Source organism: Rattus norvegicus, chromosome 4, assembly GCF_036323735.1.
Source record: "Rattus norvegicus strain BN/NHsdMcwi chromosome 4, GRCr8, whole genome shotgun sequence".
In the NCBI taxonomy this organism is placed as follows: Eukaryota; Metazoa; Chordata; class Mammalia; order Rodentia; family Muridae; genus Rattus; species Rattus norvegicus.
In genome coordinates, this window is record NC_086022.1 from 148,374,683 (window position 1) to 148,399,308 (window position 24,626).

At 47.0% G+C, this 24,626-nt stretch overlaps 1 protein-coding gene across 3 annotated transcripts in view; it reads left to right on the forward strand.

Annotated features, from left to right (window-relative positions):
• The window catches only part of Irak2 (interleukin-1 receptor-associated kinase 2), a 56,508-nt gene extending 32,979 nt beyond the window's left edge, over positions 1-23,529 (forward strand). For 2 of the 3 annotated variants that reach the window (XM_039107858.2, XM_063286304.1), the window contains exons 4-12: positions 2,234-2,428; positions 2,511-2,575; positions 4,871-4,985; positions 5,691-5,800; positions 7,995-8,190; positions 12,325-12,387; positions 15,927-16,127; positions 19,744-20,032; positions 22,382-23,526. In XM_039107858.2, coding sequence (XP_038963786.1) covers positions 2,234-2,428; positions 2,511-2,575; positions 4,871-4,985; positions 5,691-5,800; positions 7,995-8,190; positions 12,325-12,387; positions 15,927-16,127; positions 19,744-20,032; positions 22,382-22,494 — 1,347 coding nt within the window. In that variant the 3' untranslated portion in view covers positions 22,495-23,526. Of the gene's footprint in view, positions 1-2,233; positions 2,429-2,510; positions 2,576-4,870; positions 4,986-5,690; positions 5,801-7,994; positions 8,191-12,324; positions 12,388-15,926; positions 16,128-19,743; positions 20,033-22,381 lie in introns of all 3 variants that reach the window. The other variant, NM_001025422.1, reaches the window with a different exon arrangement.
• Positions 23,530-24,626: the final 1,097 nt, after the last annotated feature.

The following is a 24,626-nucleotide window of genomic DNA, read 5'->3' on the forward strand; positions in this document are numbered from 1 at the left end:
CATCGAGTTTGGGGGTCTGGGTGGATTATATCTTTGGGGCATTATTCAGGGTCTAAGGAAGCACCCTAGTACTGAGTCCCAGCCTAGGTCAGGATTCATGTTTGCCACATTGGGGATTGAACCCAGGGCCCTCTGTATTGAACCACTAAACTATAATTACAGCTTCCCCCTTTTTGTTTGTTTGTTGTGTTTGTTTTGTTTTGTTTTTGAGCAAGCTCTTACTAAGGTTCACAGTCAGGTCTTGAACTTGTGATTCCCCCTGTCTCGGCCTCTTGAGGAGCATCTGGGAGGACAAGCCTTCACTATGAAGCCCAATAGGACTTTTGTTTTCAATGGCACTGTGTAAGCAAGACCTGACCTCGTACTGGCCTACACGGACAGTTACAGGAAATAGTTTACAGCCACCCAGCCCTCCCCATTTTCTTGTCAGAGTTGAACAATAGTCAGAGTGGTCCTGCACTTTGACTTGGGTTCCGGATCGTTCTTGGACTTTCCTCCTGTGGGTACTTTCACCCTCATTTGTTAATGCTCCCAGATACTGTTGTGACTACGTTGGAAATAAGATGACTATGATTCCCACCGGGTTAGAAATGAAAGCAGCAGGTTGTGGTATAGCTCAGTGGTACAGCCCTGGGTCCCACCCCAGCCAAGGAGGAAAGAAAAAGAAATTGCTTTTCACTCTTTTTGAGACAGGGTTCCACGTAGCCCAGGTTGGTTTCAAGCTTGCTATCTAGCTAAGGATAACCTTGAACTACTGTCCCTACATCCCAAATTATTGAATAGCAGGCATGTGTCTCCATACCCATGTGTGTGCTACAAGCTCTTACTACATAGTTCAGTTTGGATTTGAATCTGTGCATCATCACGCTGTGATCGTGGGCATTTACTAGCACACCTGTTCTTCTCTTCTAACTTGAAAACATAAAGCCTGAAGTGTTGGCCCTTGGGAGGCAGAGGTGGGCAGTTCTGCGTGAGTTAGAGGTTAGTGTGGTGTGCACAGTGAGTTTGAGGCCAACCAGAGTGACATAGTGGAACTCTGTTTGTTTGTTCTTTAAAGATATCAAAAGTTTTTATGTTCTTCAGAAGTTGAGAGGGTTTGGGCTTGTCCCTGGGGGAGAAAGGAGCAGCTCCTGGCTGGTTAATAAACATCTTCTGTAACTTAATCATTTTCAGAGATGGTTGAATCATTAAGAACCTTTGGGGGGGAGGATGGGGAGGGGAAGCCCATATAGAAGGGGAGGGGGAGGTTAGGGGGATGTTGGCCTGGAAACCGGGAAGGGGAATAACAACCGAAATGTAAATAAGAAATACTCAAGTTAATAAAGAATTAAAAAAAAAAAAAAAAAGAACCTTTAGGCCCAGCAGTTGGAGGACAGGCAGGCAGGTTTCTGAGTGTTTGAGGTCAGCCTGGTCCACACAGTGTGCTCCAGGCCAGCCAGAGGCACATAGGGAAACTCTGTCTCAAAAAAAATAAATAAAATAAAATAAAATAAATAAAAAGTTTCAGGGGCTGGAGAGATGGCTCAGCAGTTAAGAACACTGGCTGCTCTTCCAGAGGTCCTGAGTTCAATTCCCAGCCACCACGTGGTGGCTCACAACCATCTGTAATGGGATCTGATGCCCTCTCCTGGCATACAGGTGTAAATGCAGCTAGAGCACCCATAAATAAATCTTTAAAAATTATTTATAAAAAAGTTTCTATTAACGTTTGTTTTCTTTCCTTTTTATTTTTGTACATAATCTTTAAATATTTGTTCTACATGTATTTATTTTGTATATATGTATGTATGTATGTATGTATGTATATATGTATATGTGAGGGCATGTGTGTGCTGTGGCACACATGTGTAGTTAGACAACTTTCAGGAGTTTGTTATATGTCCTGGGGCTTGAACTCAGGTTGCCGGCTTCTTGAGAGCCTTTACCTAGTGAGCCATCTTGCTGGTCCCATACTCCTTTTTGAAAGCCGATTCTAGTATATCTAACTGGCAGGAGACACATTCATCTTTAATTGCCTGTTCTTTTTCTACAATAGTTCCCTAGAACTATTTCCTAGAGCGATTAATAAGGGTTTATGTGACTTCAAAAATATAAATTTCTATGCACCTGTGTTTGAAAGGGGAGTTAGAGGAGCCAGACTTCTGTGTATAGTCTTCAGTATGTGTAGTCTCCAAAGCCCTGCTTAGAGCACTGTGATTATGGTCACCACCCACTCTTCTCTCTCAATCCCCAGTATTGTAGCACGTCCATCCCCAAGCAGGAAAAGCTTTTGAATTTGCCCGGAGACAGGCTTTTCTGGAGTGAAGCAGATATCGTTCAAGCAACTGAGGACTTTGACCAAAGCCACCGAATCAGTGAGGGGACCTTTGCCGATATCTACCGGGGACAAAGGAATGGCGTGGCCTTTGCCTTCAAGAGGCTCAGGGAGGTGAGGTTTGGGCGTCTGCAGGGAGCTCGGGGCCTGCGGCTGGGGATGGATGGTTCTTCAAGGGTTGTGCATGTTCCCACAGGTGACTGGCTCAAGTCCAGGGTCCATGGACAGATTCCTGCAGGCGGAGATGCAGCTCTGCCTCAGGTAAGTTTCCTTGCAGAGTCCCTGACCTAATGATGACAGCAGGCAGTGCTTCCAACATGCAAGGCAAGCAGTTAACATTGCCAGTAGTGTTCTGGGCCTTTTTCTGTTGCTGTCACTGAGCGTCACAGAGGGGGTGACTTCTAAAGCTCAAGAGTGTTTATTTCATGGTTTTGGGGGCTGGGAAGTCAAGGGTCTCCACTGAGGCCTCATGTAGCCAACACCAGAGCAGCAAGCATCACATAGGGAGACTGAGGGTCTCTCCCCATCTAGTACAGCCCTAGCCCATGACCTCCCCTAACCCTAATGACTCCTGATCATCCTGCCTCCAAGTACCTCTGACTATAAATTTGGGGATCCAGTTTCTAACACACAAACTTTGGGGCACATGCTCAGGTCACAGCATATACAAGCTCATTCCATTGTCACCAGAATGTGGCAACACATATCCCAGGGCCATCGTAGTATAGGTGTATACGTTGGAGCCCAGAGAGACTCAGTGTTTGGCCCAAGACCACACAGCTGGTAAGTGGCAGGGCCAGAGTGTGAGTCTTTGTGGACTGTGTCCAGAGTCTATGCTCTTCCTATGCAGCAAAAATTAGAATTCTCCAAGAAACCTTGGTTTGTTTTAGCTCCTCCTTCCATGTATGAGGACTTCCTATCCCATTTTGAAATAGGCAAACAGACTGGTGGTCTAATGGCAAACCCATCACAACACTAGACATGCGGGGACCCACAGAACTAAATCTGCCTCTGTGTGTGTTTGTATAGCCCAAGATGGAAGAATGGTTCGTTTTATTTTTGAGACAGGGTTTCTCTGTGTATCCCTGCCTGTCCTGGAACTTGCAACGTAGACCAGGCTGGCCTTAAACTTACAGATCCACCTGTCTCTGTCTCCCAAGTGTTTAAGGGTGTGAGTTACTACACCTGGCTTATTTTATTTTTTGAGACTAGGTTTTCCTATGTAGCCTGGCTGGCCTGAAACTCTTTATGTAGACCAGGCTGGTCTCAAACTCCCAGAGATCTGTTTGCCTCTGCCTTCCAGGTGCTGACTAAAGGTGTGCGCCACTGCAGTTGGCCCAGGTTTTATTATATTTTAAGACGGTTGAACCAAATCTAAAGAAGGATGTCTCATGGTCCATGAATGCAAGATGACGTGAAATAAAGTTTTATTGGTATACAGCTGTGTTTTCCAGTGTTCAGTGTCTATGGCTCCTTCTGGGCAGAACACACTGTAGGGCGCTTGCTATAGTCTACAGTCTGTGCAGAACACGTTTTCTAAGTCAGGCTGGAGATGTAGCTGAGCATGGACTCCCCATCCTCTTGCCCCCCAAGATCACAGGTGTAAAGTAATAAAACCTTCAAAAGTTACCCCCCACTATGTTCACTTGGCTTCGAGGCATGCTCTTGTCAGCCCAGCACTGGGGATGCTGAGGGAGGAAGGCTGCACACTAAAGGCTTCCCACCCCAGAGCTGGGAGGGGCTTAGGGGGAGAAGGGAACAGCTGGGGACTGAGACATGTCCTGGCTCTGTTGTTTCCTATTTCCTAATGCCTTCTCTAGTCATCCATGAGAAATAACACACACGTGTGTAACCATGTAGACACTCATTTCATGGAGACCAGACATGTAGTTGTGTCCTTGCTTCAACTCTGTGCTCACATAGGCTTGGTGGTCACTCCTCCATTCATTTAGTTTAGTTAGCCCAGGCTTTCCCAGGTTAGAGGGAGTGCTCACTTGAATCGAGGTAGCCCCTGCTTCACAGTGCATGCAGTACAGATAGGTGTGCAAATGGCTAGTGAATGAACAGGTGTGAAGTAGGCATGGGAAGGCAGCACGATCTGACACAAGGCCATCTGCACTTGCCCTGTGAGGTAGCCTGGGCTATGACCACAAGAAGGGGATAGAAAACTGTGTGTAACAGTGTATGGTGATTTGTGAGGCAAGAGATTTCTGGGAGGCAGAAGAGAAGTATCCTTTCCCAGATAGACATGTGAATGGTTCATATGTGGAGTCATGAGGAAAGCCAAGAGGAGAAAGGTGACTCAGCCAGCGGGACTCCCCTTTTGACTAATCCTGAGGTGGGTGTGGTGGCCTATAGCAAGTTCTTCATCCTTCAGCCTGTTCCCAGAGGTGGGTTAGGGTTAGTTAGACTCACAGCAGGGGGAGTAGGGTGAGGCCATCAGGGATCAGAGCTTGTGGCATGGGGGGGTGTAGCTGGTGGTCCGAGCTGGGAAGGGATGGTCTGCCTCTGGTTCTTGCTCTTTGAAGCCTGACTGTACACTTGTGCTGGGTTCAGATGCTGCCACCCCAACATCCTACCTCTGCTGGGCTTCTGCACTGGAAGACAGTTCCACAGCCTCATCTACCCCTACATGGCCAATGGCTCTCTGCAGGACAGACTCTGGGCTCAGGTAAACCCATGGGTCATGGGCTGTGGTCATAGAACAGAACAGATAGCTCTTGCCTGGCAGTCAAGTTAAGGACTTCGAAGAGTGTAAACTTTTTGGAAAGCTCATAAAATCTTCAATGCATACACCAATGTATCCTTTATTTCGTTTTATCTTTATTTATGATGACTTTTTTTTTTTTTGAGACAGGGTCATCAGTAGCCAGGTCAGCCTCAAACTTACTACATGGCAGACAGACCTTGAAATTCTGATCCTCCTGTCTTTACCTCCTGAGCTAGGAGCACAAACATGTGCTACTACGCCTGCTCTCTGCAGGGCTGGGGTGTGAAATCCAGGACCTGGATAGCAGAGGCCAGTTTAAACTGAGCTCCATCCCCAGCTGCCCTCCTCCTCGTCTTTATAGGGCTAAGATCAAATCTAGGACTTTATACAGACAAGGAAAGTGCTCCCACACTGAGCTACACTTCCATTTCATACAAGGAAACTGAAGCTCAGAGACCTCTAGTATTTTCCCAAAGTCACACAGCTCATGTGTGTCTGAGCTTGGACTTTCCAGTAGATCGTTTGATGGGAATATCATTACAAGGTAGCACATCCCACTGGCTGAGCCCCTTGACCAAGGAGAGAGTCGAAGGTGTCCAAGAATGGGCTGTAAAGACTTTAGAATGGTTCAGGAGTGATCCTTTTTGCTCCTTCTCTTTCTCTTAGGGCGACTCAGACATGTTGTCCTGGCCACAGCGTGCCAGCATCTGCTCAGGGCTTCTTCTAGCTGTGGAACACCTGCATAGCCTGGATATCATCCACAGTAATGTGAAGAGGTGAGAGGGCAGGATGAGCTGGGCTTGCTCCCCAGGCCTGGCTTTGAGAACGAGGCTAGCTCCTGTTCTTGTTTCCTGCTTGCCTGCCTACCTGCCTGCCTCTCTGTCTCTGTCTGTCTGTCTGTCTGTCTCCCTCCCTCCCTCCCTCCCTCCCTGCCTGCCTCTCCCCTCCCTTGGGGACCTTAGCTCTCTCTTTAGGTCCTCAAAATCCAGTATTTCTGAGGTGTGTTCTCTGCTCACGCCCACTATGTGAAACTGTCACTTTGTCTGTGGCCTTTCTGGGTTAGTTTCCCCACAGGCCACAGCACCCTAAACATTTGAACATCTACTCAGGAGCTAGCCTGCACTCCATCTGGGAGCTGTGCCCAGCCTTGGGATTTGAGCTCCTCATTCAAACTTTCCTCAGTACCCGCCTTACCTGTGTCTTGTCAGGGAGGCTTCCTGTCCCCAGCATCTTAGAATCAGATTTCCAAGGGGAAGAGAAGTGGTATCATGGGTGAGATTCCAAGAGTCCAAGGCATTCAGCAGAACCAGCTCCACAACCATAGGTCTTGCTTTTCCTTGAGGTTTCCTCCCATGTAGTGCATGCCAACCCAAACCCCTTTCTCTTTCCTCTCCTGACTTACATTGGACAGCACAGCATGCTGGGCATGCTGTCCCATCAAGCTGCATCCTGACTCATTTTCTTTCTTTTTTTTTTTTTTTTCTTTTCTTTTTTTTCGGAGCTGGGGACCGAACCCAGGGCCTTGCGCTTGCTAGGCAAGCGCTCTACCACTGAGCTAAATCCCCAACCCCCTGACTCATTTTCAATTCCTTGCTTTCCTCTCACACAAATCCTCACCCCTAAGACTGGATGGTTTCACAGCTCCCAGTTTCTCTTCTGCTTCCCCACTTATTTGATCAGGGAGTCATGTTGCAAGGCTTCATGGTTTACTGTGATTTCTTAACCTTGCAGTGAAGTGGCTTGTCCACATTTACTTGTATACTCCTAGTAGTTGATATTGGAGTTGTTGGCTATTATCAAAAATAATTTTTAAACTTTTCTTTTCATTTTTTCCTTTTTTTTTTTTTTTTCGGAGCTGGGGACCGAACCCAGGGCTTTGCGCTTGCTAGGCAAGCGCTCTACCACTGAGCTAAATCCCCAACCCCTCTCCATTAAACTTTTCTTATTTTTTGGTTTATTGAGACAAAGTCTTGCTGTAGAGAAGAGCCAGCCTCTAACTCACAGTGTAGCCCAGGCTGACCTGAAGCTCACTATGTAGCCTACACTGGCCTCGAACTTCCAGCAGCCCTCCTATTTCAGTTTCCTGAGTGCTGGGGTTTGTAAGTGAGCTAGCACTGTGTCTGGCCTGGCATCTTCCTTTTCATATACTGCTTGGTGGGCCAGTGAGCTGGCTTAGTGGGTAAAGATTCTTGCTGCCAAGTCTGATGGCCTTGAATTTGATCCCTTAAATCTAAATGATGGAAGGAGAGAGCCAACTCCTGCAAAATTTCCCACTGTGCTCCCCTGGCAAGATGTGGCATTCGTGCTCCCTTCACACAAACAAATGCAATAAGATAACACACTGCTAAAGTTAGTTCCAGACATGAAACCACCCTCTCAGGAATTCTTTCTCTGAGTTAACTCCTTCCAGCTGACTGGATCAAAGGATATGTTCACTTCTCTTTTTAAAAATTTTAAAACGTGGGGTTGGGGATTTATCTCAGTGGTAGAGCGCTTGCCTAGCAAGCACAAGGCCCTGGGTTCAGTCCCCAGCTCCGAAAAAAAGAAAAAAAAAATTTTAAAATATGCTCCCCTTTCCTACAACCTGAGCAAACTGAGTTATAAAGGATGCCAGTGTTTGGATTTGCTCTGGTGAGGCCCGAGCCAGTAGTGGGAACAGCTTTGGTAGAGTATAGACCAGTGTGAGCAGTGGGCTGGCATATGTGGGCAGTGGAAGTCTGCATCTCCTGCGTGTTCCTGGGCCAACTAGGCTAATTTTCAATCCCATGTCCCCTTAGTGGAATGAATGGGCTTTCAAGGCCCTTCCCATTTATGGCTGGCTATTTTATGTTGAGTGTCTTCTGTTACCACCTCCCCTCCATCACTCACAGGGCTGTCATTGCCCAGTGCTAAATTGTTTGGCTGATGTGTTTCCATGGTAACCTTTTCTTCCCAGAATTCAGAGGTTCTCTTTACTTGCTTTCCCCACAGTGCCAACGTTTTGCTGGACCAGCATCTTAACCCCAAGCTAGCCCATCCAGTAGCTCACCCGTGTCCCACCAATAAAAAGACCAAATATACTGTAATGAAGACTCACCTGTTCCAGGCCTCAGCTGCGTATCTGCCTGAAAACTTCATCCGAGTGGGACAGCTCACCAAGCAAGTAGACATCTTCAGCTGTGGAATTGTAAGCATTTCCTTTTGTGTGAGCATGGGACTTGCATGGAGTTACAGCAGAGGCTGTTGGACTGTGGCCTATAGGCCAGATCTGAAACAAAGCCTATTGTGTCTTTTAAAATCTTTTATTTTACTTGTCTGTAGTTTGTGGGTGTGCAGCATGTGTGGGGTGGGGTGTAGTTCAGGTCTTATGCTCAGGTACTGTCGACCTCCTTTGAGATAGGTTCTCTCTTTGGCCTGAAGCTCACCATTTAGGCTAGACTGTGAACAGTGAATCCCAAAGATCCTCCTGACTCTGTGTCCCCAGAGCTTGGATTACAACGTATTATAATGTCTGGCATTTTTAAAAATGGGATCTCAGGATCTGAGCTCAAGTCCTTATGTTTACAAGGTGATCACTGATGGGTCACTAACTAGCTTGCCCTAACTCCCTCCCCCTCCCATTTTTTGATACTGAAGATAGTACCCAGGTCCTTGGACATGCTAGACATGTGTTTTACCACTGAGCCATACTTCCCAAATTTCTGTGATGAGGTCTCCCTGGGTACCTGTGGTCTAGCCTAGTCACCAACTGTGTTCCTGCCTCAGCCTTTTGAGCACTGGAACTGTAGATGTGCCACCAGGCCTAGCTTTCATGGTCTGTTTTGTATGGCTTCCGACTTATAAATGATTTTCAGGATTAAAAAGGTTTGCATAGCTGGGCATGTAGGTACATGTCTGCAATGCCAGCACTTTTAAGGTCAAGGCACGAAGATTCCTTTTAGTTCAGGCTAGCCTGGGCTACATAGTGAGTTCTAGGTCAACTTGACCTTGTCTCAAAAACTCTTTTTGTTTTGGAGCTGGGGACCGAACCCAGGGCCTTGGGCTTGCTAGGCAAGCGCTCTACCACTGAGCTAAATCCCCAACCCCTCAAAAACTCTTAAAAACGGTAAGCAGGTGTTTACAGAAACTTTATATGGTGGGTGATTCTGCAGATGTTATCTCTCGACTTCCTGCTTCCCATCCACATGGATGGCTTACCCACCTATCTTTCTGTCATGCTTGTTCATCGCTCTTCCCGTCAGTGACCATCCACCTCTCCTGCACACTCCCTGCCTCAGGACCGGGCGCCGGGTGCTCAGGGCGTGCTGTAGAGCTTCTGTAGTCTGATAGTCTGCTCAGTTTATCTCTAGGACACACTGACTCCTTTTGATGTCTGTGGGACCAGTGTGTTAAAAGGGCTGAAAGGACAGATAGGTTTGGAGGATGCTGTTGAGCAAAGCCAGGCGGGCTTTTCACCACAGACTTAATAGGGTGCTGACCCTATGACCTGGTTGGTGTGAACCCACCAGAGAAGGTTATGCAAGCCTTCCCAACTCCGCTCGACCTTACAGCAGAGCCTTGCTTTCTTGCTGTCTGTCCGTCCGACGTGGTGTTCCACAGAACCACAGAGTGTTCCACAGCATTGGGAAATGCTGCCTGAGAAGCACAGTGTGTTGTCTGCAGCCAAACTCAGACTGTTTCGCTCAGGGTTTTGCATCTGCCTTCCTCCCCATCTTGAACTCTGTACTTCCTCTCTGCGACCACAGTCTCCTGTCTGTTCACATCTGCCTCTGAAGCCCTCACTGGGCCACCTTCTACCCTCAGCTGGACCTCTGTGAACCAGACTCAGTTTCCTTCTGCCCCTGGCTGGGCACTGCTCTGGTTCCCATTCCCCCGACTCCACCCACAAAGTTCCCTGTGAGGACTTCATGAAGCTGAGTAACCTTACTTGCTTGCAGAACCAGTGGCTCTCTGGTAGAAGAGGCAGAGGGAGTTCTAGGAGCACCTAGGTATTTTAGGAAGACGGTATCTCAAAACAAACAGAATAGAATAAAACAAAATAAAAATTAAAACAAGTCAAAATAAGCCAATAGGGCAGACCTTCTAACCACCAGGCAGTATGGCCTAGTCCAGTACAGGTACTTCTGCCGTGTAACACCTGCCCACCTCATGTTTGGGCCTCAGTTTTGCCTCCTGTAAAGTGAGATGTTAGTGGTGCTTATAGAGTAGTGACGGGGCTGGGTGTGGTGGCTGGATGATCTCTGTAGGTTCAAGGCCAGGTTGGTCTACAAAGTGAGTTCTAGGGCAGTCAGGGCTCTGTAGAGAGAATTGTCTGAAATAAGTAAGTTAATAAATATTAAAAAGAGAGTTAATAGGATGTTGTGTATACATGGGTATTGTAGTATTTGTGTGTGTGCATATGTGTGTGCACATGCCATACTGCGTGTGGAAGTCGGGAAACAACTGTCTAGAGTTGTTGCCTTTCTCCAGCCACCTTGTGGGATTGAACTCAAGAAGTCTGGCCTGCATGCCAGTGCCTCATCTTGCCCACTGTGTTTCAGTGTTTTTATGACCACTAAGTGACCCTTGTCAGGGACTTGTTCCTTCCAGAATCACATGGCTGAAAAAGAGTAGACATCGATCTCCTAATTTGTTTTCCTCTATTTCTCCCTTCCTGCAAGGACCTTGCTGGCTGCCCCTTTTCGATTGGCTGCAGACCCTTTTCTGTGGTGCGCTCTGTGCTGCCCTCTCCTGGCCGTTGCCTGCATGCTCCTCATTACCCTAAGAGCAGGGTCACCTCAGTGCCTAGCCTGTGGCTAGCTGCTCTAACTTGTAGGAGGATGTGGGAGAGACTTGACACGAAGGATTGCTGTTCATCCTGCAGCATAGCTGCTCTACCCCACGTGACACATGCAGACTCTGGCCCCCAAGTTTCAGTTCCCAGCCCTGGGGCTCACTTCTTGTGCAGAGTGAAACTGGGAATCCAGGCTTCTGTGCCTATCTCCCACTTCTGTGGCTTTTTGTTTATTTTGTGTGTGTGTGTGTGTGTGTGTGTGTGTGTGTGTGTTTTGTTTCTTGTGTTTTTTGTTTCTTGTTTTTTGAGACAGAGTTTCTTTCATTAGCTTTGGCTATCCTAGCCCTATAGATCAGACTGACCTTGAATGCAGAGAGATCCACCTGCCTCTGCCAAGTTCTGGGATTTAAGGCGGACACCACCATCACCTGGTTCATTCCTGCTTCTTTACACTGCTGAGAATCCCAGGAAGGCAGGCTTGCTCCTTGCACAGATACATGTCACAGTTTCCCACCTGGATGTTGGCTCAGGACTGTGCTCCTTGTGGGTGAATGAAGTAGGGAGAAAATAGTGGTGTGGAAAGAGAATTAGGAACTGAGGGCCACCCTCAGCTGCAGAGTAACTTCTAAAGAGCCTCTCTTACAAACAAGAAAAGGGGGCTTGTTATTGTAAAATACAAAAAATAAAAATATCTTGGTGGAAACACATCCCAATTCCTCGGCGGCCCAGTGTCTCCTGCCACCACACACTTTGCTACACTCAAATAAAAGAACATAAAAGAACATACTACACAATAATCTTTGACCCAATTGGTAAGATATAATTGCCCACTTAATCATACAAAGCCCAGTACCATCCATCCCTTAAGAACATTTGTGACAACTTGTAAAGGTACATCATGGAATCTTAACGTCACCCGCCATATTGTCCTCCACGCCTTCTCTCTGCCCCCCCTCTCTCCCCCCCCTCTTGTTTGTCCTTTCCATTCCAGTCTCCTCCTCTTCCTTCAAACTTCTCTCCCACCCATCCTTTCTTCTCCTCCAATGATAGGCCTCCTTCTGTCCTGTACCTGCCCCTCACCTGTACTTTACAGATACAATGGGGAGAAGGTTCTGGTGAAGTCAGCTGATTCCTGAGTACGTGATTAGGCAGCGGTCCTTAGGGCAGTGGAATTAGCATCAGAATACAAATAACTCCAGGATAAACCACAACAGGAGCTGTCAAGATGGCTCAGTGGGTAAAGGTGCTTGCTGCCTAGCCTGACTACATGAGTTCTAGTCCTGGGATCCACCTAGTGGAAGGAGAGTTTCAGTTCCCACAAGTTGCTATCTGACCTCCACACAAGTGCCATGGCACATGAATACCAACTCTCTCTCTCTCTCTCTCTCTCTCTCTCTCTCTCTCTCTCTCTCTTTCTCTCTCAATGAATAAATGTAATAGTAATAATAATAACAACAGAAAAGATGAAGCCTTTGTCATTGTCTAAATCTTTTGCTGACTGTGAATAGATCATGCTAACTCTGTGTTCTCTCCTATCCACCCATCCAGGTATTGGCCGAGGTTCTCACCGGCATCCCTGCAATGGACAAGGACCGCAGTCCAGTTTACCTGGTAAGAGATCCAGTCACTTCTGGTGGGTTGGCTGGTGTCCTTGGGCATACATTCGTGTGGGCAGGGGGAGCCTTGCCCACCACATACGAAGTTCTCAGGCCTCAGTCCAGAGCTCTCGGTGTCTGTCACATCTTCCCACACGGCCACTTTAGAAGTACAGCTGACGCTGCCTGTGTGTGTGTACGCAACTGCTAAGCCTCATTCTAGCCTTAGTTTTCTCCTTTTTTCCTTTTATTTTTCTCTTTTTGGGTGTGTGTTGGGGGTGGGGGCTGGCTTTGAATTCTCGGTCAACCTCCTGCCTTTTGAGTTCTGGGATTACAGACTTGTGCCACACAGTCAGCCGCAGCCCTCTGAGTGAGCTTCTTCCTCTGTCTCAGCCTGCCTTCCATTTCTTTGGTGAGTCCTTGCATGCTCTAATCAAGTGGGTGGTTTGTCCCCCACACACTCCTTGTCATTTTGTCCTGTGGTTTCACTCACTAGTTGCTCTAATTTTTCTTCAAATTTCCTGGGCCTTGGGAGTTGGCTCATGGTTGACGCTTCTGTCAAGAATGCTTTGTCCTAGCCTGTGCACAGCCCTGACAATAGTCAAGCTCCCCACACTGTGAACTCACTGCTAGTGGCAGCTTCTCTCACTGCTGGCTACGGATAAGATCTCTCCTTCTGGAGAGTCGCAAGGGTTGGGCTCTGGGAACTGTTTCTGGATCCCTTTGTGGTAACTTGTCTCTCTTTCTCTGCAAACCACTCAGGGCCTTCAACTGTTACATGCTGATTTTCCCTTCCTCAACCGCCACTAAGTTTCCCCAAAGATAAATAGTTAAAAGTTCACACAGCGGGTTGGAGATTTAGCTCAGTGGTAGAGCGCTTGCCTAGCAACCGCAAGGCCCTAGGTTCGGTCCCCAGCTCCGAAAAAAAAGAAAAAGAAAAAGAAAAAAAAAAGTTCACACAGGAACTGAGTGAGCGCCAGAAGTGACAGCCTTAGCGGTCTTCACTCCCAGGTATTGAATCCCTGATGGGTCGGGCATGTTGTGTTCCTAGATCCTGCCCAGATCCTGAAACCACCTACTCATTGGTTGGGGAAACAGGCACAGTGGGGCTTACATTTTTATTTCTCCCTCTGAGATAAAATATCATTATATCGCCCAGTGAGCCTTGAACTCCTGGGCTCAAGCAGTCCTCCTGCCTTAGTTTCCTGTGTAGCGGAAACCATGGGCCTATGACACCATACCTGCCTAGTTTTTAATTTTTAAATTGTTTTTAATTTTTCTTTTACATTACATACATGACTGCATTTCCCCTCCCCCATTCCTTCAAGTCCTCTCTCCCCCGGTCCACTCCTCCTCAATTTCCCTTGGGAAAACAAAACAAAAAAAATCCTAGCGGGGTTCCCAGGGATATCAACCAAACACGATATAGTAAGAGTATATCTGCATGATTTAATAAGACCAGGCACAAGCAGTCACATCAAAGCTGGATGAAGCAACACAGTATGAGGAAAAGGGTCCCAAGGGTAGACAAAGGAGTCGGAGACATCCCTCACTGTTAGGAGACCCACAAGAACACCAGGCTACATAACTCAAAGGTATGTGCTTAGGGCCTAGCTCAAACCCATGTTGGGTTGGTGACTCTTGCTTCGGTCCTGTGAACTGTGTTTTCATGGTATTCTCCACCCCTCTGGCTCCCACAGTACTTCCTCCCCCTCTTCTGTGGGGTTCCCCTGGCTCAGCCTAATGTCGGGCATCTGTTCCCATCAGTTGCTGGATGAGGCCTTTCTGGTGATAGTTGGGCAGGCACTGATCTACGAGCAGAGCAGAATATCATTAGGAATCATTTCCTTGACTTTTTTTTTCTTCCGCCAGTTGTGTTTAGAGCCTGGAGAAGGCCTTGTAGAGGAAGGGATGGCTGAGTGAGTGACTAGAATGGACCAAGGGACAGGGACGAGGTAGGGACGACTTTTAGGTGGCAAAACCAAGCCTCACTAAGTAACTGAGTCTAGCCTTGGATTTACAGACCTCTTCCTCAGTTGCTATAGAGTGCTGGGGTGACAGGTGCATGTTGTCACACTCAGCTTTAAAATGCTGTGCGTCTTATAATATGTAATTATGAATAGGTACATATGTATATGCATATAGATATATAGCAGTGATTTGATATATATATATGTAGATAGATATATAGATATAGATATATATCAAGTATACAGCAGTTTGATACAACACATTGAATTCCTGATCCTTCTGCCTTCATTTCCGGAGTGTTAAGATTGAAGGCACACACCTCTGTTCTCTGTCTGCCTGGCTTTACACATGCTATAGAAGCAGTGCACCAGCTGAACTATGACCCCATAAATGAGCTTACCTTCTCCCTCCTCACTCCTCCTGCTCCCGTCGGAGGTGGTGGAATTTCTGGTACTTTTGTTGTTAGACCCGAACAGCAACCTCACTTCCTTTGTTTTGTTTTGTTTGTTTCCCTTCTTGCTTATATCTTGGTAAGACTGTTTCAAATGCCCGTTTGAAAGAGGCCCCTCTGACTCCCCTGTGATCCTGCTCTGCTCCGGCTGATGGTTACAACCCCTCTCCCTAGGTCCCCAGTCCTCCCCACTTCCTTTTGATCCTCTTGGAGAAGCTGCGTGTAGTTGGTGGTGCCTGTGACTCAGATCCCCTCCTCAGGGTGGGTGCAGTCAGGGGTGACCTTCACGACCTGTTGCCTTTTGTCCTCGTTCACCACAAGATTCATAACAGGCTGCAGGGGATCCGATGCTGCCTATTGGCTTCTGCAGACACACACGAGACAAACGTACACTCACACACACAAATAAAAATAAACCCTAAAAACAATACAATTCCATTGGGGCTAGAGAGATAGGTGGTTAATAACGCATAATGCAGAGGACCTGGGTTTGGTTCCCAGAACCCACATCCAGTGGCTTAGTACCCGGATCTCGTAACTCCAGCTCCAGAGGATCTGATACCCTCTTCTGCAGGTACTGTACTCAAGCATACGTACCCGCACACAGACACACATATCTACAAATAAATAAATAAAAATGAAAATCTTTTAAAAAGATTAAACTGTAAGTGCTAGGCACGTGGCTAAGTGCTATGCATATATTTTCTATGCATATATTTTACCAACGGACGGCATTTATTTGTCGGAAATGGGCTATTGAATGTTTTTCTGTCTGGCGTCCTATTTTGTGCTGTGGTTCCATTGTTGGACTTGTATTTCTGTTATACCTACCCAGGAAGAGGCATTTCGTGTTTCCATTTTCTGATTGGGACAGGCTAAGCCACTACAGATGTGGCCGTGGATATCCTCGGCAATGCCGTGTGCATTCTCAGGTGCTTGGGAGCTGAACTTGTTTGTGCTTTTTTTTTTTTTTTAATTTTATTTTCCTGGAGCTGGGGACCGAACCCAGGGCCTTGTGCTTGTTAGGCAAGCACTCTACCACTGAGCTAAATCCCCAACCCCTTGTTTGTGCCTTTTAAGATGTCTTGCCACACCCGGCATCTCACCTGGACTTCCTCCCTCTCCTCCCACAGAAGGATTTGCTTCTCAGTGAGATTCCCAGCAATACTTCCTCAGTCCACTCCAGGAAGACCAGCATGGGGAAGGTGGTGGTGAAAGAGATCTGCCAGAAGCACTTGGAGAGGAAGGCAGGGCTACTGCCTGAGGCCTGCGCGGAAACCTGGGCCACCGCTGTGAGCGTCTGCCTGCGGAGACGGGAGGCCAGCCTGGAGGAGGTGAGCTCTCTGCTGCCTGCTGCCTTACCTAGAAAGCCTCACGTGCTGGTGATGCAATATGTCAAGTTTAGCCTTGATTGTCCACAGCAAAACTACAGGAGCCATTGTAGTCATGAGGGTTGCTGTGTGGGTCATGTGGGGCCCTGAGGGTAGGTGTCTGGCTGGGCTGCAGGGAGCGCAGAATGGAACTTAGAAATCAGGGTTGCTGTGTAGGTCATGGGGGACCCTTAGGGTGAGTATCTGGTCGGAGCCTCTTGTGGGAGCCAATCTCTTCTTGTCTTCCCTTGGTCTGCTTTTTCTTCTGGTCTGTAACTGTCCTGTGGCAATGTATCCACCCTTTTGGAGAGAATGGCTTGAAATGGCCCATGTTGTAGTCCTAAGCTGAGCTGTGATGAGTGCCGGAAGTCCTCTCACTAAGTACAGAGGACCAGTCCATCTGAGCAAGCCATTCCTGCCCTGCTGTTCTGGACTTCCTGGTCTTTGCATGAGAGTTGTCTGTGTGGCTCACCGGGTCGGCGTGTGACTGGACTCTGCATCAAGCTGGGCGGGACACTAAGCTCAGGCTTAGAGGACTCTAGAGGCCCAGCAGGACTTTCAGGTCACTAAGGATTTCAGAAGAGCAGTACACAAGCAGAGACAATCAGATGTATTCTAAGGAACAACCCCCCACCCCCGCGGCCCCCAGCCACTCACTTTCTTTCATTCCATTCCATCAATGTATATATATACAATGTATATAACTGTTCAGTGTATCAGTTAGGGCTTGGGTAAAGGGACCATAATGAGGAGATGGCAAAATACACTGATTTTCAGCAAGACGGGTTTGCTGCCTTTGGGTTGACGGTCTAGGTGCAGGTAACCAGGCCTGCAGTGGCCAACCATGCTGGCTAAAAAGCTTTCGTTTCGGGATTCAAGGTGAATTGTCGCTCAATTGGTTGCCCAATCCATTGCATCTGCTTTCCAGTCAGAGAAAGAAGGTTAAGAGAAGAGGACACACTTTTACATTCTCTCTTCCTTTTTATTATTATTTTATTTTGTTCATGTGTGGGTATCTTGCCTGCATGTATGGCTGTGCTTCACTTTTGTACCTGGTGCTGTGTAGACCAGCAGAGGGCATCAGGTCCCCTGGAGTCACTGACAGTTGCGAGCTGCTGTGTGGGTGCTAGGAATTGAAACTTGGTCCACTGGAGAAGCTGCCAGTGCTTTTAACCAATGAGCCATTTGCTTAGTTCCTCTCCCCCCACCATTTTGAAAAGATTCTGTGTGTGTGTGTGTGTGTGTGTGTGTGTGTGTCTGTCTGTCTGTCTGTCTGTCGTATTTGGATGCCAAAGGACGTCAGAATGTTGGGTTTCCTGGAGCTGAAGTCAGAGGTATCTGTGAGCTCTCTCATCTGGGTTCTGGGAGCCGAACTCAGGTCTTTTGCAGGAGCAGTGAGGACTCATTACCTCTAAGCCAGCCCTCCAGCCCTATCTCCCTTTCTTTTAAAAACATGACTGAGAAATGCACTCATCAGTTTTTGCATACCCCATGCATTACACAGAGCTTCAGAGGAAGCTTCAGACTGCAGTCCTCAGCATGGCAAATGCTTCTTGGGTATCTAATTGCACATTTATCTGGAGACTTGATATTTGAACCAGATCTTGGGGGATAAGCCATTTGCCATGTGAGCTAAAGGGGAGAGGACATTTCAGCCTATCACAGTGTAGCACAACCTGGCTTGAAAGATCCACGGCCTGCAAACTCTGCAGGGTCTATCTAGTGCACTGGGCTACTCTGCCATGCATTGGCTTATTTCTTTGTTATGTGTTCTGTGTGTACCTGTACATGGAGGTTCTGCAGGAACTTGTGAGAGTCAGTTCTTTCCTTCCACCATGCAGAGTCTGTGCATGGGACCCAGTTTCCCGAGGCTCACTAGGATGTGCCTTTCTAGGGTGGATTCATCTTCCCTCCCCTTGCTTTAACTTTTATCTTTTTGGGGACAGGATCTCACACTGTAGCTCATGGTGGCCTTGAACTTGAGGCAGTTCACCGGCCTCAATCTCCTAGATTCTGGGATTATGCGTATGATCACTGCCCTGGCTTTAGTATCTGTCTGCTTGTTTGTTTTTCAGAAGCTGTCTCTTGTAGTTCTGGCTGGCTTTGAACTTCATGCTTAGCAAAGTGGCCGTGCATTCCTGATGCTGCATGTTTCTCAAGTTCTAGAACTACAGGCTTCTTTCACCCTTTTAGATTCCAAGATTTTTGTGTTTATAAAAATTTATATGGCTAGCAAGCACAAGGCCCTGGGTTCGGTCCCCAGCTCAAAAAAAAAAAAAAATTAGCTGGGTGTGGTGGCACACTGCTTTACTCTACCAGCGCCTGGGCGTCAGAGGCGGGCGGATGTCTATGGGTTTGAAGCCAGCCTTGTCTACAGAGTGAATTTTAAAATTAAATTTAGAAGTAGAGTATGTTTGTATATATACTTGTGTACGTACATGTGTACATGTACCTATGCCATGACACAGATGTCAAGGCCAAAGAACAACTTCCAGGAGTTATTTCTCTTCCTTCTACCATATGGATCCTGGGGGTTGAACTCAGATTGTCCCTCTTGGCAGCAGGCACATTTACCTGCTGTGCTATCCTGCCAGCCTGTACACTGAATTTTTTTGCAAGACACTGAGGAAATGAAATTTTCTTACTAAGGGTGAGTGGTATATATGGTGAGCAGTAGTGCTGGTCTGCTACTTGGGACACTGACACAGCAGCTGAAGCAGCTGCTTAAAGGCAGCTTAGGGTTTAGTGAGTTTGAGGCCTGGATACAATGTAATGAGCTCCTAGCTCAGACATAAGGAGTCAAAAGAGAAGGCCTGGATGTAGTTCCTTGTAGCATGTTTGCCTAGCATACACACCCAAGGCTGTGCAGAAAACTCAAGGAGACACATGCAGACACCTGTCCACAGCTGGCCTAGTCACAGCCATCAGAGATTGGGGTGCAGTGATTGGACCCCCTGGGCTCACCCATTTACCTGTGGCTCTCAGTTCAGGTCTCTTTAAGGCAGGGTGCCCTTTCTTTGACTGCAGCAGGCATTTGATTATAGCCCCCAGGAGACCAGGTGGTGGCCTTCAGCTTTTGAAAGGACGGGTATGGGCACAAGACCATGTGCTCAGCACAAATGAGATTTATTTCCCCAGAGCAAACGGGGTGAGGGGTGGGAGAGGTTGCAAAGCAGCAGTAGCAGCAAGACAAGCAAGCAGACAAGAGAAGCTAGAGAGGGTGTTTTCGCAGGAGTCGGGGTTTTTAGGGGGAAAAACGTGTGTGTGTGTGTCTGCTAGGGTGATTTGGTAAATCCTGATTGGACATATTAGCCAAAAAATGAATTTTGATTGTTGGACCTTGGCGTTTTTGTCTCAGGAATGAGTCAGTGACCAAATAAGGGAATAGACCTCCAGGGCTAGCTTTAGGAACGTAATGGTCTTTAGCAAGAGAGAGGAAAAACGAGGTAAAAGAGCAAAACCTGTCTGCAGAGTTTGCTATGCTGGGGGAGGGGCCCAGTTCACCATGCTTATGCCTGCTGGAGCCCCTTCAGCTTTAATATCAGTGTCTGATCAGCTGCTGTCTGTCTCCTCCTCCCAGGCACGAGTCTCCATGGCTGGGGTAGAGGAGCAGCTCAGAGGGCAGCTGTCCCTCCCCTGGAGCAGGGTTTCTGAGGATACGGGCTCATCTTCTAATACCCCAGAGGAAACGGATGACGTTGACAATTCCAGCCTCAGTGTCCCCTCTTCTGTTATGGTGGTGTCATGTGCAAGGGTTTCCTCCCCTCCACCATCCATGGGAAATGGGACAGCACAGCCATCTACCAGTGGGAGGCAGGAGGCTGACTCCTCCTCCGAGGCTTGTGCAGGCCCACAGCCACCTCAGGAAGGTAAGCTTGGAAGGGTGAGGTGGTGCCCATGCAGAATTACTTCTGTGACCTTGACTTAGGCCACCCCTCCCCCCTTTTCCTGACTCACGGTTTTCCTTAGTTATTCATGCTTTCACTGCACAGCGGATACACAAAGAGGAAGTTCAGCTCACCAGTGACTTTGTTTCTGACTACTCAGTCACCTCCTATGCCTCTCACACCTCCATCTCTGTACTGCACTCTGGTCACAGGGACTGCCCATCTGCTAGGACAGTCGTGGGGCTTTCCTCAGCCTTGCTCCACTCTTGCCTCTGGTTCATTACTTCCTCTTCCAGGATCCAGAGAGAGTGATATTTACTTATTTTTAAAGTTTAAAATCTTATTTTATGTGTGTGGGTGTTCTGTCTCTATGTATATCTGTGCACTACATATGTACAGAATTCGAGGAGGCAAGATATCCGGGAACCGGAGCTGCAGATGATTATGAGCTACCACGTGGGTGCTGGGAATCGAACCTGCGCTCTTTGGAAGAGCAAGCGGCAAGTGTTCTTAACTGATAAGCCATCCTTCCAGTCCCCAAAATTTTAATTTTTTGATGTATTTACATATGCATTTTTGTGGTGTTGGGGACTGGATATAGGCCTAATGGTATGTATATGTATACTTATATGTATACATTTTGAGACAGTGTGTGTCTCATGTAGCCTAGAATAATATGGACCTTCCTATGTAGCTGAGGATGACCTTGAACTCCTGACCTCCCAAGTGCTGGGATTACAGGACTGGTAAGATGGCCAGCAGGTAAAGGTGCAGGCTTCCGAGCCTAACAACCTGACTATGATCCTAGTTGATCACATGGTAGAAGGAGAGGATCGATGCCCTGACCTCTACAAACATACCTTGTCATGCATGCACATCCCATGTAGGTACATGTGTGCATGCACACACGCACAGCAAAGGAAAAAAAGGGCTCGAGACCGAGTTTCACCTGGGCCATCTTGTGAACCTGTGTCTATTTATTTTGGGATTGCAGGGATGTGCTATTATGTCCTCCTAGAGTGGTTTATAAAAACACACTGTGTGGCACGTACCTGTTGGACTTGAAACCACTTCTCTTGAAACCCAGTAGGACCTTGTGTGGTCCCTCTTGCCTGCCTCTTCATCCTTACCAATCACATCTAAAGACACCCTGCTCCATCACTGGCACTTGGGTCCAAACATGCCAGGCTTCCTAGTGAAATAAAAGTTGAGGCCTTTTTAATGAAGTGTTACCAGACCTTATAAAGGTGACTCGTTGGTGGTCTAGGCTCTGACTGCTTCTTTGAGGAGAAGGAGAATTTAGAAGCTGTTATGATCTAAGGGACATGACTATATGTCATGCTATGTGACAGATCTCACATGGTCCAAGTCTGCCAGAGCAGCTACTCAGGGGTGCTCTGGTCCTGTCTCTCAGATTGCTTCAACTGGGCCTGCACATTTCTTCCCTCAAATGGTCCCACGGCCTAGACATCAGGGAAATAGCCATCCATCCCAGAACTTGGCCAGCATCCCTGTTCTCTTAGGGTCCCCTATTATGACATTACCTCAATCCATAGGAAGTAGTCAAAAGAGCACACTGCCTGACTCCTGCCCCACCATCACCCCTTCCTAGTTCCATATTTTAATGAAACAAAAGAAGAGGGAGAAGAGGGACGTTAGCTCACAGGTGACTCCATCTGGTTCCTCCCAGGGACCTAACAGCCAGGTGCTTCAGATATGGGCTGTGTATAAAAGGACGGCCCACCACTCCATCTCTCTTTCTCTCTGTTCCCATGTGTTTCCAGACAGCCCCCCTCCTCTCTTTCTCTTTCTGTCCTTCTCTGTGGCCCATCCTCTCTCTGCCCTTATGGCTCTGCTCTGTTTGTCTGTCTGCCCATCTACATGTCCACTTGTCTGCCTCTATATCTTCTCCAGAACCCCACTCCTCTCCCTTCTCCCAAATAAATCCCCTTATACCAGATTTTTTGCTTGGTGTAATTTCTCAGGGGGATGCCTTGGCATGGACCCTCCAGGTACCCCTCACCACGTTATATTTCATAACAAAACAGCTGTTATTATTGTTGATGGCCACACTTATCCCTTATCTGTGGAGGAATATGGAAGCTTCTTTGTGGAAAGGGTGTAACCGTGTGGTGGGGGTTGGGGGAGTTGGGGTGTTAGTCTGTGGGGGAGGGTGCAGACTTCCCTGCAAAGGCAGAAGCCATGACATGCTGCTTGTGTTTGGGCCTGTGTCACAAACTTGGCATGAGACTCTGATCAATCCTTGTTCAAGGAATTTTAATAGTGACACTTGCTGAAGCTACTCTTTTTCTGTTTTCTGTTGAACATCAGCTACAGAGACTTCATGGAAAATTGAGATCAATGAGGCCAAAAGGAGACTGATGGAGAACATCCTACTGTATAAAGAAGAGAAACTGGACAGCGTTGAGCTTTTTGGACCCTGATGACCAGAGCACATCTGAAGACCCTTATTCTCAACTGGATAGACAAATGTCCAGTCAAGGAAGAGGTCTTTGACTGCCCAAGTTCGGTTGAGATCCATACAACCCAAATGTCAGCCTGAACAGAAGGAAACATTGTTTCATCAGAGTCAAGTTGCAGGGAGGGGGGCAGGGGGACATCAACTTACACAGACACCAAACTCCAGGAAGTACTCCTCCTCTTTGAGACTGCTTAGTCAGAGGGCTATGAAGTGGAACATCTTGTACGTGACCCAAGGATTTGGGTGGTTTTGTGGTTCCAGAGAGCCCGTGTTGATTACCACCCTAAGAGATGCTTGCCCCAAAAGCTTTTATTCCTCCACAACGGACAAAGGGGTATAGCACCCATGGTGTTTTCCAGAGTTATCATCTGTCAGTCATATTTGCAGACAGTTTTCTACAAATTTCCACTTCTTAAAAGACCTTCAGCCAGTGTCTCAGCAATGCTTGACTCATCTCTCAAGTTCAGGACTACAGAGGCAAGACAGTTGGCAAAGGACTCCTTAGGCTTACTCCTTCAGTTGGAGATCTTGTAAGCCACTGGTATTTGGGAACTGCTTGCTTTTCACCTTCGCCCTCCTGTCATACCTATGTTTATTTTAATGAAGACTCCGAGGTTGTATGTTATTTATAACTAGGTGAAGAAGCATGAGAAACAGTCTCATGTTTGATTCTGCTGCTAGTAAAGTCAGTCACTCAGTGGCGGTAACTCAGTTTCCTTGTAAGATGACCCCTCTTCTATTCAGAGCTGTTCTATTCAGCTTTTGGGAGGTGAGGTGCAGTGGCTATAGAAGCACTTTGAAAATGTATCTGTTCTGTTTTATAAATTAAGTAAAAGGTATTTAGTTCATGTTTCTGCCCTGTAGAAAATGTTTATGAAGTGAATATATTTTTGAAAAGTCATGTTGCAAACCTTTTTTGTAAAAGAAACTATTTCTAATTCACTATTTAAAAATAATTCCACTATAGTGACAAAATAAAAATGTTTGTTATCTAGCAGATGTCTTATAATTACTTTTGTGTCTGGGTGAATTTGTATACTGAACGTGTTTGACTCAAGGACTCTTGCTTTTGCTTTTATTTCTATATTTATTGTTTATACAATGTGTGTGTGTCCATTTATGCCTGTGAATGGGGTGTGCACACAACCAGGTGCTTATGGAGCTCAGGAGATGATTTGGGTTTCCAATCCTTCCACGAGGTTATTTATTTATTTATTTATTTATTTATTTATTTATTTTGCTGTTACACAAGGCTAGCTGGCCCGTCTCTGTCTGTTTGGAAGTGTTTAGATTGTATATATACCCTTGCTGTACAGCCAGCTTTTATGTGGGCCCTGGTATTTGAACTTAAGACTTCATGGTTGTGGCAGTTGATTTAGGACATTGTCAGTTTAGGGAGGGTTTTATCAGCAGTGTCACCACTGCGGAGGGGTGAGGCACTTTGTATAACCCTTCAAGGATATTAAAGTTGCTTCCATTTTTACTGTTACAATAGTGATGGTTTCTAGGTGGTGGTGGCAGCACACCTGCTTCTAATCCCAGCACTTGGGAGGCAGAGGCAGTCCGATTTCTATGAGTTTGAGACCAGCTTGGTCTGCAAAACTAGTTCCAGGACAGCCAAGGCTACACAGAGTCTGTCTTGAAAAAATCAAATCAAACCAAAACAACCATCCCTCCACCTACCCACCCCCCAAAAAAACCAAAAAGAAAATAAAAACCCCACAAATAGAGTTGGCTTCTGGGATGGTTAATCTTCACTGTCAACTTGGGTTAACAACCGCCTAGGAGCTAGATATGCTCTGGTTGTGACTATGAGGGAGTTTACAGGGAAGATTAACAGAGGACAGAAGACTCTTTCTGAGTATGGGAGGTGCTTATTCCATGGGCTGGGCTCCTGCATTGAATAATTAAAAAAAAAAAGAAAAAGAAAAAAGCCAGCTGCGTTTGGAGAGCCTTTTGTTCTTGTCACCATAGCCATCAGCCCATGAGCTCTCTGAGAATGATGGGTTTACTCTTAAGTAGTGTGACATACTCTTCCCCTTTACTTTTTTGGTTGTGGGTGGGGCGTTTTATGTACCACAAGCTGGCCTGGAA